At 23.8% G+C, this 12,740-nt stretch overlaps 5 protein-coding genes across 5 annotated transcripts; 3 read left to right on the top strand and 2 right to left on the bottom strand.

Annotated features, from left to right (window-relative positions):
* Nucleotides 1-417: 417 nt before the first annotated feature.
* On the top strand, nucleotides 418-1,989 carry DICPUDRAFT_156269 (serine C-palmitoyltransferase subunit; the record flags this gene model as incomplete). The annotated part of the gene is made up of 3 exons (XM_003291607.1): nucleotides 418-777; nucleotides 855-1,376; nucleotides 1,456-1,989. The coding sequence occupies 3 exons, from the start codon at nucleotides 418-420 to the stop codon at nucleotides 1,987-1,989; spliced, it is 1,416 nt and encodes a 471-aa protein (XP_003291655.1).
* An 88-nt stretch (nucleotides 1,990-2,077) lies between these two features.
* DICPUDRAFT_82307 (uncharacterized protein) lies at nucleotides 2,078-3,815 on the top strand (the record flags this gene model as incomplete). The annotated part of the gene is made up of 3 exons (XM_003291606.1): nucleotides 2,078-2,081; nucleotides 2,601-2,734; nucleotides 2,811-3,815. 3 exons carry the CDS (start codon nucleotides 2,078-2,080, stop codon nucleotides 3,813-3,815), a joined length of 1,143 nt encoding a protein of 380 aa, XP_003291654.1.
* A 38-nt stretch (nucleotides 3,816-3,853) lies between these two features.
* On the bottom strand, nucleotides 3,854-6,592 carry DICPUDRAFT_99088 (uncharacterized protein; the record flags this gene model as incomplete). The annotated part of the gene is made up of 5 exons (XM_003291598.1): nucleotides 3,854-4,875; nucleotides 4,943-5,002; nucleotides 5,075-5,906; nucleotides 5,993-6,244; nucleotides 6,311-6,592. The coding sequence occupies 5 exons, from the start codon at nucleotides 6,590-6,592 to the stop codon at nucleotides 3,932-3,934; spliced, it is 2,370 nt and encodes a 789-aa protein (XP_003291646.1). The 3' UTR covers nucleotides 3,854-3,931.
* A 984-nt stretch (nucleotides 6,593-7,576) lies between these two features.
* On the bottom strand, nucleotides 7,577-10,485 carry DICPUDRAFT_49949 (heat shock cognate 90 kDa protein). The gene is made up of 2 exons (XM_003291597.1): nucleotides 10,454-10,485; nucleotides 7,577-9,816 (listed from the first exon to the last, which is right to left on the bottom strand). Exon 2 carries the CDS (start codon nucleotides 9,748-9,750, stop codon nucleotides 7,651-7,653), a length of 2,100 nt encoding a protein of 699 aa, XP_003291645.1. The 5' UTR covers nucleotides 9,751-9,816; nucleotides 10,454-10,485; the 3' UTR covers nucleotides 7,577-7,650.
* Nucleotides 10,486-11,194: 709 nt separating this feature from the next.
* On the top strand, nucleotides 11,195-11,643 carry DICPUDRAFT_156265 (uncharacterized protein; the record flags this gene model as incomplete). Its single annotated transcript, XM_003291605.1, has 2 exons — nucleotides 11,195-11,382; nucleotides 11,490-11,643. The coding sequence occupies 2 exons, from the start codon at nucleotides 11,195-11,197 to the stop codon at nucleotides 11,641-11,643; spliced, it is 342 nt and encodes a 113-aa protein (XP_003291653.1).
* Nucleotides 11,644-12,740: the final 1,097 nt, after the last annotated feature.

The following is a 12,740-nucleotide window of genomic DNA, read 5'->3' as shown; positions in this document are numbered from 1 at the left end:
ATTTATTTCAAACTTTTATTTTTTTTACTTTTTTATTTTTTATTTTTTGGGTTAGTTTAAAAGAAATCACACTTTTTTTTTTTTTTTTTGTATTAAAAAAAAAGTAAATAGGGTTATCGTTAGTGATTATAACCATATGAAAATGAATAGCGCCATATACAAAATATAATTTTTTTTTTTTAAATTTTTTTTTAATTTTTCAAAAATTTTTTAAAAATTTTTATAATTTTTTTTTTTTTTTTTTTTAATTTACTATACAAACGAATTGGAGTGTTATATAACTTTATAATCATTAGTTATTTTTACATACTTTTTTTTTTTAAAAACCATTTTAAATCATAAATTTTTATTTGTATTAATTTTTATATAATAAATTAATTTTGGTTATATATTTACAAAAATAAAATAAAGTAGAAAATGTTTTTATTCGATATTTATAATAATATTCTCTTTTATTTAAAAGAGTTTATTGTTACAACTACCAGTCCAAATTTATTTATTCATGGTATGATGGCAGTTTTCATTATTTATCTTTTAACAAAGAGACCATTTAAACCAAGACAAAATGACAAGCTCTCCAAAGCTGAAGAAGAAGAGTTAATTCGTGAATGGACTCCAACTCCATTAACACCAAAATCAAATCCATTAGAAGTTTTAAACCAAAAAGAATTAGTTATTCAAAGCTCAACTTCAACTCATGTTACTGTCGATAACAAAGAGTTATTAAATCTTGCAAGAGCAAACTATTTAGGTTTTATTGGTAATGATGAAATTAATGTAAGCTTTATAAATTAATTACAACACAATAAAATGGTTTAAAATTTTAAATTAATAAACTTTTATTATAATTACAGAAAGTTTCAGAAAAAACTGTTAGAAAATATGGTGTTGGTTCATGTGGTCCAAGAGGTTTTTATGGTACAATCGATGTTCATTTAGAGCTTGAAAAGAGAACTGCAGAATTTATGAAAACTCCAGAAACAGTTTTATATTCATCAGCATATGCCACTATTTCATCTGCTATCCCATCATTCTCTAAAATTGGTGATATTATCATTGTCGATAGAGGTGTATCACAACCAGTACAAGTTGGTGTAACATTATCACGTAGTAGAATTTTTTATTTCAATCATAACGATATGGATGATCTCCAAAGAGTTTTAGAACAAACTCAATTCACTGGTTCAAAAGCTAAAATCGTCAGAAAATTCGTTGTCATCGAAGGTCTTTATTATAATTCAGGTACAATTGCTCCACTCCCACAAATCTTAAAATTCAAAGAACAATATAAATTTAGATTAATTATGGATGAATCTCATTCAATTGGTGTTTTGGGTTCAACTGGTAGAGGTATTACTGAACATTATGGTGTAGATGTAAGAATTAATTTACAGCTATTGTAATTTTTTTTTTAATGTCTCCTTCTTTATACTAATATTAATTTCTTATATATAGGTCAATAGCGTCGATATTTTAACAGGTTCATATGGTAATGCCTTTGGTTCAGGTGGTGGTTTCTGTTGCGGTGCTCCAGAAGTAGTATACCATCAAAGATTAAATGGTGTTGGTTATGTATTCTCTGCATCATTACCACCATTCCTTGCTACATCTGCTACTACCGCAATTACTATGTTGGATGAAGACAATTCCATCTTAGAAAGACTTCACGAGAATATTAACCACTTCTACAAAGGTCTCTCTGACTTGAAAGGTTTAGAAATTACCTCTTTACCAATTTCACCAGTCATTCATCTTTCACTCGACTCCAAATCTACTAGAAATAATAGAATCGAAGATGAAATGGTTCTTGAAAAAATTGTTAACAAAGCTATGGAAAGTGGTATCCTCCTTACCAGAGCTAAATATGTTGCTGCCGAAAAATTCATTCCAAAACCATCAATTCGTGTCTCCGTAAACTCCTTACTCTCTAAAGAACAAATTAATCAATCAATTCAAATTATTAAACAATGCACATCTTCAGTACTTTAAAAAATTTTATTAATTAAATAATAAAAATATAAATAACTGTCATTGTTTTAAATAAAATTATTTGTTTATTTTTACATATTGTTTCAAAATGTGTATTTTTTTTTTTTTACCAGGTTTAAAAAAATAGTTTTTGGTGGTGGTTAGCGGTGTGTTGGTGAAAATTTTAATTTTTTTATTTTTTTATTTTTTTTTTTCCAATTTTTTTTTATTTTTTTTTTTTGTTTGATCAGTTACACATTTTGACAGATTTGTTTTTGTTTTTTTATAATAAAAATAATTGTTATAGTTATTATTGTAGTTTAATTTTATTTTTATTTTTAAAATTTAAAATAAAGTTTCTAATAATATTATTTTTAATTTATATTTTATTTTTTCATTTTTTAAATCATTTATTAATACACCAAATATAATTTTAACACAGATAAAAATAATAAATATTTAAATAATAAAAAAGATGAAATTGAAATTAATAGTTTTTTTAGTTTTTTTTATTTATATTATAAATTGTGAAGATACAATAGAAGAAAATAAATTAATAAATTTTAAAAATGAATCATTCATAATAAATAATATTAATAATAAACCAAATTATATTTATTTTATATATAAAGTTGCAACTTATCCATTCAACTATATGGCATCGAACCAGATATTAAATGATTCAAAAACGAAGGTAAAGACTCACTTTCCTATTGAAGATATTTCTATTAAATCAGAAATTGTTACTGTAAAGTCTAAAGATACTGTAAGTATATTTTTTGTTTTTTTTAAAAAAAAAATTAAATAAATATTAATTTTTCTTTTTTATTTTTTTTTTATAGATGATTATAACATCAGTATCAAAGACTAAAGAAAAGGATTTTAAAGGATGCACTCACTATTTTGATGAGTCCAACGTTAAGGTATCAAAGTGTGATATGTGGATTAACTTGGTTGATGTTTCACAAAATAATTTATTGTACCACTATTCAATAGATTACTTTTTAGACTCAACAACAGAATACTCAGTAGTTGCAATTGGTTATGTAATGGATGAAAATAGTCAAATGATTTTAAATATTGTTAAAGCAAATCAATTTGGTACCGAAAATAATTATTATTATAATAACCATAATCAATCATACAGCTACTTTTCTACCAATATTTCTATAGATATTAAAGAAATTGACTCCTTCAAGAAAATACACGATAAACATCAACATTTATACCATTTGATAGCCAAAGATATTAGAAATAACATACATTTAATAACATTTAACATTAATGAAAACAAAATTGAAAGAATAATAGATATAGATATAAATTTAGCTTTTAGTACCATTGGGTTCTCAATATATAATGATCAACTCTTACTATCTGGTGCATTTGTGGAAAATTCAAACACATTTTATTTTTATAAATTTAATTTACAAGATATTCAAAACAATCAAATAAAATATAGCAATGACAATTTAATATTCAAGAGATACAATTCTATAAAGTACTATATAAAATCAGAAAATCATCGTTATTTTCTTTTTTATTTAAACAATGCAACCCTGGTAACATATGATATGGAGACCGGAGAAAGCGAAGATGTTCAATTGAATTTCAAAATGAAATATGCGCCACATTCAGAAATGATACAACTATATGCTTTTCATCAAGAGCTTCCAAAAACTGCTGGTTCTACAAATGGTGTTTCAAAGAGTAATAAAATATTTTTAATAGTGTTCCATCCAATTTTTATAATAGCTTTACTGTTTCTAATTATTGGTATAATCCTTTTTAAAAGAAGAAGAGATAAAAAAAATCTAGTAAAATTAGAAGCTCCATCTGATGTATAAAAAATAAAACCTTTTAATCTAATCTTTTTTTTTTTTTTATTAAATATATAATAAAAATAAGTTTAATAGTTTATTAATATATTTTATTGTGTTTTTTTATTTTTTTATATTACATTTTATTTTTTAGTGTTTAAATTGTTTGCATAAATATTATTATTTACTACATCTTTAAAAATTAACTCCATAGTTTCCATTTTTGAAGAAAGTTTAACAATTTGTATATACATTGTTATATATAGAATAAATAAAAAGAATGATACCAATAAAACAGTAACCTGGCTACCATTTAATGATAAAACGCCGATTGGTGTTTTTAATTTAACCAAACTTGATTCATTCTTTAATGATGATTTAGATGATTTTAGCTGTTGTTTTGGTGATACTGTTAATTGATCATTTGCCGAATTTGATAGGGTTTCTAAATTGTTGTGTGATTGATTTATATTTGAAATTGGTGATGACACTGGTGGTAGCGCTGGTGAATGGGTTTGTTGGTTTGAAATAATATTTGATAATAAAGAATTTGAAGATGGCGAATTATTAACCTGGCCAGATGAGGAGATTAAATGTTGTCTACTACGCGATCTTGTATGATGTGGTTTAGGTGAATCAATTCTTTCTTCATCTTTAAGACGTGAAATCTCTGTTTTATCTAAAGATTTACCTAAAGTTGGAACTGTAGTAGTGTGGGATGCTGGAGTATGTGATGGGGCAGTTGGCTTTGGTTTAATTTGAAGCATTTTTTGAACTTCTTGTTTAGCTAATTGAATCCATTTATCAAATGATGTTTTAGTTTCTTTGACAGTTGTAGTTTCAATTTTACTCTTGAACCAAGTCTTTTTAATAAATCTTACGCATAATGAAATTGAAAGTCTGCATGTTTCTGCTGAAGTTTCTATAACTTCCCATTTTGCCTCGATTCTAAAATGATCACCATATGGAATATCTAACATTATTGTATCTGTTTCGACAATTAATTTAGTTTTGGTTAAATGATATCTTTGAGTCTCTTGAATTTTAGTTTTATCTGGTCCAATTGGTGAATTTACAGGTGCAACATCTATTTATAAAAAAAAAAAATGGTCAATATAACTATTTAGGAATAATTATTAATCAAAATAACCTACATTCTATTTCTCTAATAGTTCCAAATCTATCTCTAAAGGTCCATGGTTTAACATTAACATCTTTTTAAATAAAAATAAAAAAAAATTATTAAAATATGTTTTAAATATTAACTAATAACTACAATAACTTACTAGAATCACCTCTTTTTACATGATAGTTGTGAACAAAATTACATTGATCTGAATATAAGGCTCTAAAAAAATTTACAACACTAACATTAAAATTGTCAGATAAAAGCTCTTGAAAATCTGAATGCTGGCTCTCTAAAATTGATTGTGGTTGGGTATCCTTTGAAAGATATTGATCAACACTTCCATAAATTTCATCCAATGGGCTTTTTTCAACCTCTTTAATGGTAGAGAGGGTATTACTATTACCACCATTGTTATTATTGCTATTACCATTATTAACCATTGCAGTATCACCATTTGGTTTTTGTTGTTGTGAGGTAGGTGCTACTTGTGAAGTAGTTGAAGATACTGTTGCACCATTTTGATTTTCATTTTTATTATTGTTATTTGATTTTGAATCTAAAATAATTTCGCCTTTGTTATTATTACTATTACTATTTTCATCCTGTTTTGTTTGTTGAGTTTCACTTATTATTTGTTTTGGTTGTTCAGTTTGTTGTGGTTCAGATTGCTGTGGAGGAGTGGGTGGATGACTATTTGTTTCCTCACCTCTATCAAAACCATCAATTTGTTGTGTATATATATTTTGATTTTCCACTTCATTATTTATAATTTCATCATCTATATCGTCATCTACGCTAAACGATGAAGCATCTTCATGGGTTTCACCTGTAACATCTTTCCATGCCTCCAATAAATCTTTATATGTTTTATCTCTGGATACAAATGATGCGAATGAATATTTTACATTATTATTTGTTATAATCTCTATACCAACAGTGAATCTGCTTTTCTTTTTAATTTGTTTTACATCTTTAATAGCTATAACTTCCTATAATTATTATTTATTAAAATGTTAATACTATTTAATAACCTAAATTTCAATAATTTATTTCAGAAAAAATTAAAAAAACTTACACTTGTTTTAATACCAAATATTTTAGATTCAAAACAAATATGACTATCGAAAAGGTATAATCTACCATGCAGTAAAATCTGTCTAAATAATGCTGCACTATAATCGTGAAGTAAAATTTCATTGTGTAATTTGAATTTTTTTAAATATGGTTCGCTTTTCATTCTGGCATCGATAGTCTTTAAAACGACTTCATCTGAACCTTTCTTTGCTGGAGCCACTAATTTTGGGGTTACAAATAATTTTTTATTTTTCTAAAAAAGAAACCATATTAATAATTTATTATGATTTATAATCTTTATAACTATAAATATAAATACCTTGTCATCCATTGATTTTAAATCTTCGCTACTATGACTTCTATTTTTTAATTTAGCAGCCTCTGAATCTGCTGCACTAAATGTATCGCTCTTTCTCTTATCATGAATTGGAGGCGATGGACATTCACTATGCGAACTAGGTGAAATTGAACCATTAGATGAAAATTGTTGAGGTGATTGTGGTTGGGGTGTTTCAACTGGTGATATTCCTCTTGTACCATTTACTGATGCATGTTGTGGTGATAACATAACTGATCCTGTATTACTAGGTAATGATGACATTATCCTTTAAAAAACTACTACTATTAATTACTATTACCAAAAAAAAAAAAAAGAAAAAAAAAAAAAATGATGATGATGATGATGATGATGATGATGATTTAAACTGTTTTACTTTTTTAATTTTATTTATAACTAAAAAACAAATATTATAAATAAGTAAACAAACAACAAATGTATAAATAAATAAATAATTAATTAAATAAATAAACAATTAAATAAATAAATAAATAAATAAATTAATTAAAAATAAAAAAAAACAAAGAAAAATAATAATAATAAAAAAAACAGATGATGGTTTTTTTTCTTTATTTTTAAAAAGAAATAATTATATTATTATTGTTATTATTGTGATTATTGTTATTTATTTAATTATTATTACAATTTGTGAGGTGTGGTGAAAAAAAAAAATAAAAAAAAAATTACAACATTTTTTTTTTAATATAAAAATATTATTTTTTTTATTTTTTTTTATTTTAAAAAAAAAATTAAAATAAAATAAAATTTTATTTATTGAAAAAAAAAGATAAAATAAAAAATATTATATTGGTATAAAACAAAAAAAAATCAAATGATCCTATTTCTCTTTGTTATCCAAAAATAAAAAGATAAAATTCTTTATTGCAAGGGAACAAATAGATACACACTTACATATTAAACACACACACACTTTTTAAAAAAATAAATACATAATAATTATTTTTTTTTTATTATTAAAATAGAAATTAATATACCAACCATCAATTTTTTCTTAAATCTATATAACTCATTGTCGTATAAATTTGAATCTTTATTACTAACTGTTTGGTTTTATATTATAAAATAATATATCAAAAAATTCCATCAATTTTTGTTATTTGTTTTTTATTATCTCTCTAAAATTTAAACCATTTATTCTTGATTTTTTAATACTTTCCAAAATTATAATAATAATAATAATAATATAAAAATAAAATAATAAATTATTTAGAAAAAAAAAAAAAAATTACAGTATATGAAAAAAAAAATGATACTTTTTTTTAATTTAAAATTTTATTAATTTAATTATTTTAAAAGATTGTTTAATCTACTTCTTCCATGACAGAGTTTTTGTTATCTTCTTCAAGATCTGGGAGATCATCGCCGGTGGTGGTGGTTTCTTCAGCGGTTGAAGTTGAAGCACTTGAATCATCTTGAATACTTAAACCAAGTTTGATCATACGGTGGATACGTGAAGCAAATGATGATGGTTCATCTAATGAGAAACCAGAGGTAAGGAGAGCGGTTTCATATAATAAAAAGACGTAATCTTTGAAGGTTTTAGCTTTTTCGTTGGCTTTCTTTCTAAGTTCTTGGACGATTGGATGATCTGGGTTTAATTCAAAGGTCTTTTTGCTTGACATATAAGTTGACATAGAGTTATCACGAAGGGCTTGAGCTTTCATGATACGTTCCATGTTGGCTGACCAACCGTATTCAGAGGTAACTAAAACGCATGGTGAGTTAGCAAGACGGTTTGAAAGAACGACTTTTTCGATTTTGTCACCGAGAACTTCTTTAACTTGTTTGAGGAGGTTTTCGTTGGCAGCTTTGTCTTCTTCAGCTTTTTTCTTTTCGTCTTCGGTTTCATCGAGTTTGAGACCTTCTTTGGTGATTGAAACTAATTTCTTACCGTCATATTCTTTAAGTTGTTGAACAGCATATTCATCGATTGGGTCAACCATGTAGATGACTTCGAGGTTTTTCTTTTTGAGACCTTCGATGAATGGTGAGTTTTCAACGGCTTTCTTTGATTCACCAGTAATGTAGTAGATTTCATTTTGACCTTCTTTCATACGTGAGACGTATTCTTTGAGGGTGGTCATTTCATCACCAGTCTTTGAGGTTTGATAACGGAGGAGATCGGCAATCTTTTCTCTGTTTTGGCTGTCTTCGTGGATACCTAATTTGAGGTTCTTTGAGAATGAGTCGTAGAATTTCTTGTAGTCTTCAGTGTTTTCTGAGATTTCGTTGAAGAGTTCTAAGCATTTCTTGACTAAATTCTTACGAATGACAGTAAGGATTTTGTTTTGTTGGAGGGTTTCACGAGAAATGTTGAGTGGTAAATCTTCTGAATCGACAATACCTCTGACAAAGTTAAGGTATTCTGGGATAATTTCTTGACAGTTGTCCATAATGAAGACACGTTTAACGTAGAGTTTGATGTTGTTGTGTTTTTTCTTTGATTCGAATAAATCGAATGGAGCTCTCTTTGGAACAAAGAGGATGGCTTTGAATTCAAGTTGACCTTCAACAGAGAAGTGTTTGACGGCTAATGGTTCTTCCCAATCATTTGAAATTGATTTGTAGAAACTGTTGTATTCTTCTTTGTTAACATCAGATGGGTTACGAGTCCAGAGTGGTTTGGTCTTGTTGAGAACATCCCATTCTTTTTCTTGAACTTTCTTTTTGGTTTTTTCTTTTTCTTCTTCGATTTCTTCGATTTTAGCATCAGTTGATTCTTCTTCAGTTTTTTCTTCTTTTTCTTCTTCAACTTCTTTTTCTTTGATGGTTAAAAGACTGATTGGGTATTGAATGAATTCAGAGTGTTTTTTGACGAGGTCTTTGATTTTCTTTTCTTCTAAGTAATCTAATTGATCTTCTTTCATGTGGAGGATGATTTTAGTACCACGACCTAATGGTTCGGTGTGATCGAGAGCAATAGTGAATTCACCACCAGCACTTGATTCCCAAACATATTGTTCATCATCATTGTTCTTTGAGTGAACAATAACAGTATCAGCAACGAGGTAAGCAGAGTAGAAACCAACACCAAATTGACCAATCATAGAGATATCAGCAGCACCTGATTGTAATTGTTCCATGAAATTTTTGGTACCTGAACGGGCAATAGTACCAAGATTCTTGACCATATCGGCTTTAGTCATACCAATACCACTATCAATAATGGTTAAGGTTTTGTTTTCTTTATCTGGGATGATTTTAATTTCAAGTTCTTTCTTTGAGTCTAAGACAGAGTTATCAGTTAATGATTGGTAACGGATTTTATCTAAGGCATCAGAGGCATTTGAAATCAATTCTCTTAAAAATACTTCCTTGTTTGAATAGAAAGTATTAATGATGAGAGACATGAGCTGATTAATTTCAGCTTGGAATGTGAATCTTTCAACTTCGTTTGACATTTTGTATTTTATATATAAATTCTTTTTTTCAATAAAAAAAAATAATTAATTATCTAATTAAAAAATCTAAAGAATAAAAAATGTTAATATATATATTTTTTAAATTATTTTAAATTAAAATTTTATATCCGAAATAAAAAAATTAAAACAAAAACAAATATATAAATACCTTAAATATATATAATGAACAAGTTAAAAAAAAAAAAAAAAAAAAAAAAAATTTTGATTTTCAAATTTTGAAAAAAAAAATTAAAAAAAAAAAATTTTAAAAATAAAAAAAATTTAGAAAAAAGGAAAAAAAAAAAAAAAATTTTAAAAATAAAAAAAATTTAGAAAAAAGGAAAAAAAAAAAAAAAAACAAACTTCGGAAAATGGGCAATATAACAATAAATACTTTAGATATAAGAGCTATTATTTTAGTTTTGTTATTTGGTGATTGTGTGGAAAAGAAAATTGAATTTAATATATTTTTATAAAAATAAAAAAAAATACAATTTTTTTTTAATTTTTTTTTTAAATTTTAATCTGAAAAACCAAATGTGGAAACATATACTGATAATACAAATAAACCAAAAAAAAAAAAAAGAATGCAAGTAATAAACAAATATGATAAAAACCTTGTGTAAAAGGTTCTGTGATGTTACCAAAAGAAGGAGTTTTAGAAAAAAAAAATAATATAATAAAATAAATATAAATAACTTACATGTACAAGTGAGAATTAATTATAAGTTAATTGAATAACAATTATTTAACAATCCAAAAAAAAAATTCTATTAAATACTTTTTTTTTTATGTTGTTTTTTTTTTTTATTTATTTTTTTTAAAATTTTAAAACTTTATTTTTGAGTTAAAAACCAATGAAAATTAGGTGAAATTGTTTAGAAATTTAATTATAATTTTTTAAGTTTTTTTGAAGTATTTTTTTGATATGTTGGGGAAAAAAATATTAATAAAAAAAAAAAAAAATTAAAAGTTAACAAGATTCAACTTATTAATAAAAAATATGATATAAAAATATAAAAATAATAAAAAATAATTTTGACTAAATTTATCTTAATGCTATTATTAATATGGTTTTTATTAATTTAACTACCCACTTAAACCTTTAAATAGAAATTATTTTTTTCTTGTGAATGTTATTGCGGATGTAATAATATCTTTTTAAAGATATAATTTTAAATTTATTGTATATATTTTAATATTACCAAATAACTATATAGCTAGTAAATTTTAATAATGTTAGTTTTGTTTTAAGCAACCTTTTACTAAATGTTCCATCATTCCAAGATTAGTTTAGTTTTGACATTACCTTTTATTTATAGCATAAAATTATTCAAATAATATTAAATTATTTTTTTTGAATTTTTTTTTTTTATAAATTTTTTTAATTTTTTTAATTTTTTTAAATTTTTTTTTCATTAATTTAAAAAACGACACTCAAATAATGATTGAAGATATTAATAAAAATGGCAATGATAATACCAGCACCAATAACGAAATTATAGATCAAATCAAAATAAATGAAAATATATTTTCAAACTTTAAATATCTAACAACCACAGAGTTTGAAAACAGTAAAAAAGAAATTCAACAATTGGACGAGGAACACAACTTAATTTTTAATCAATATTTGTAAGTATGAATAACATTTGGGTTAAATGGGTTAATTAAACAGTGACATAGGAAATAGATTAATCAAAATATACATAATCTAATCATTTTATTAAACAAAATTTTAGACCAAAAGAATATAAAGAGTCACCATGTATTAATAAAGAAAAAAAATTAATAGAATGTTTAATATCTAAAAATAAAGATTTTATATTATGTTCTGATATATTAAATGAATTCGCGAAATGTCAAGAAAAATATATCAGAGAATATAATAAATAATAAAAATTAAGATAGATTTAAAAATAATAAATAATAAAAATAAAAAATAAAAAATAAAAAATAAAAAATAAAAAATAAAATAAATAATATCCAGTAAATTTTAATAATCATGGTAGTTTAATAATAAGAAAATAATAATAATAATAATAATAATAATAATAATAATAAAATATTTTAATATCATACACAAATAACTTATATTTAATAATTATAATTTATAAAGTGCATATATGATGTGACGATACATAATTTTTCAACATTTGTATATTTTAAAATAATAAATAAATTAATATTTATAAATCATTTATAATTATAAAGTGTATTTATTTTTCAAAAAAAAAAAAAAAGAATTTGTGTAGTTTTTTATTTTTTTTTAAATATACAAAATTAACAATAAATAATACCATTTTTCAGTATGTTTTGTTTGATTAATGTTTAGTATTTAGTATTTAGTAATTAGAATTTGGTAGTAATGGTTGTGGTGTGATATATCGAATAAAATAATACATCAAAAAAAAAAAAAAGAAAAAGAAAGAAAAAAATAATGTTATTTTTATTACCCACATATTTTATATTGTCATTATTATAAATTAAACATTTCTCCCCACACTATTCACACAATCCCTCACTTTTTTTTATTATTTCACAAATCTACTAAATTATTGGCCTTAAACTAAAAAAAATAAAATTTTGTAAACATTGTAATATTAATATAACATTAATTTTAAATATACATAAAGTAAACCACATAATAATAGTAATTATTAAGTATTTATACAATTGTAGTCATTTTATTTTACCAATTTAAAATTTTTTTTTTGTATAAATATAAATCAACTAAAAAAGAATGAAACACAACATTTATTCGATCAAAAATAATAATAATTCTATTTTTAAAAAAAAAAAAAGCACCACTTATCATAATGGCTCAGCTATATTGTTTTTTTAATACCAATTGTTTATATTAATCTATATAAGCGTGTATTGTTTGAAATATGTATGGTTTTTAAATAATAGTAATTATAATTAGTATTTATTGGATATATTTCTCTTTCTTTTTTTTAAAATTGTTAAAAAATTATTTGTTAATAATATCG

This window comes from Dictyostelium purpureum (assembly GCF_000190715.1).
Source record: "Dictyostelium purpureum unplaced genomic scaffold DICPUscaffold_289, whole genome shotgun sequence".
In the NCBI taxonomy this organism is placed as follows: Eukaryota; Evosea; class Eumycetozoa; order Dictyosteliales; family Dictyosteliaceae; genus Dictyostelium; species Dictyostelium purpureum.
Note: the sequence above shows the minus strand (reverse complement) of the source record. Positions and strands in the feature narration are given on the sequence as shown.

Excerpts from the sequence above, each read along its gene's own strand:
- DICPUDRAFT_49949 (XM_003291597.1), bottom strand. The coding sequence starts at position 9,750 with ATGTCAAACGAAGTTGAAAGATTCACATTCCAAGCTGAAATTAATCAG.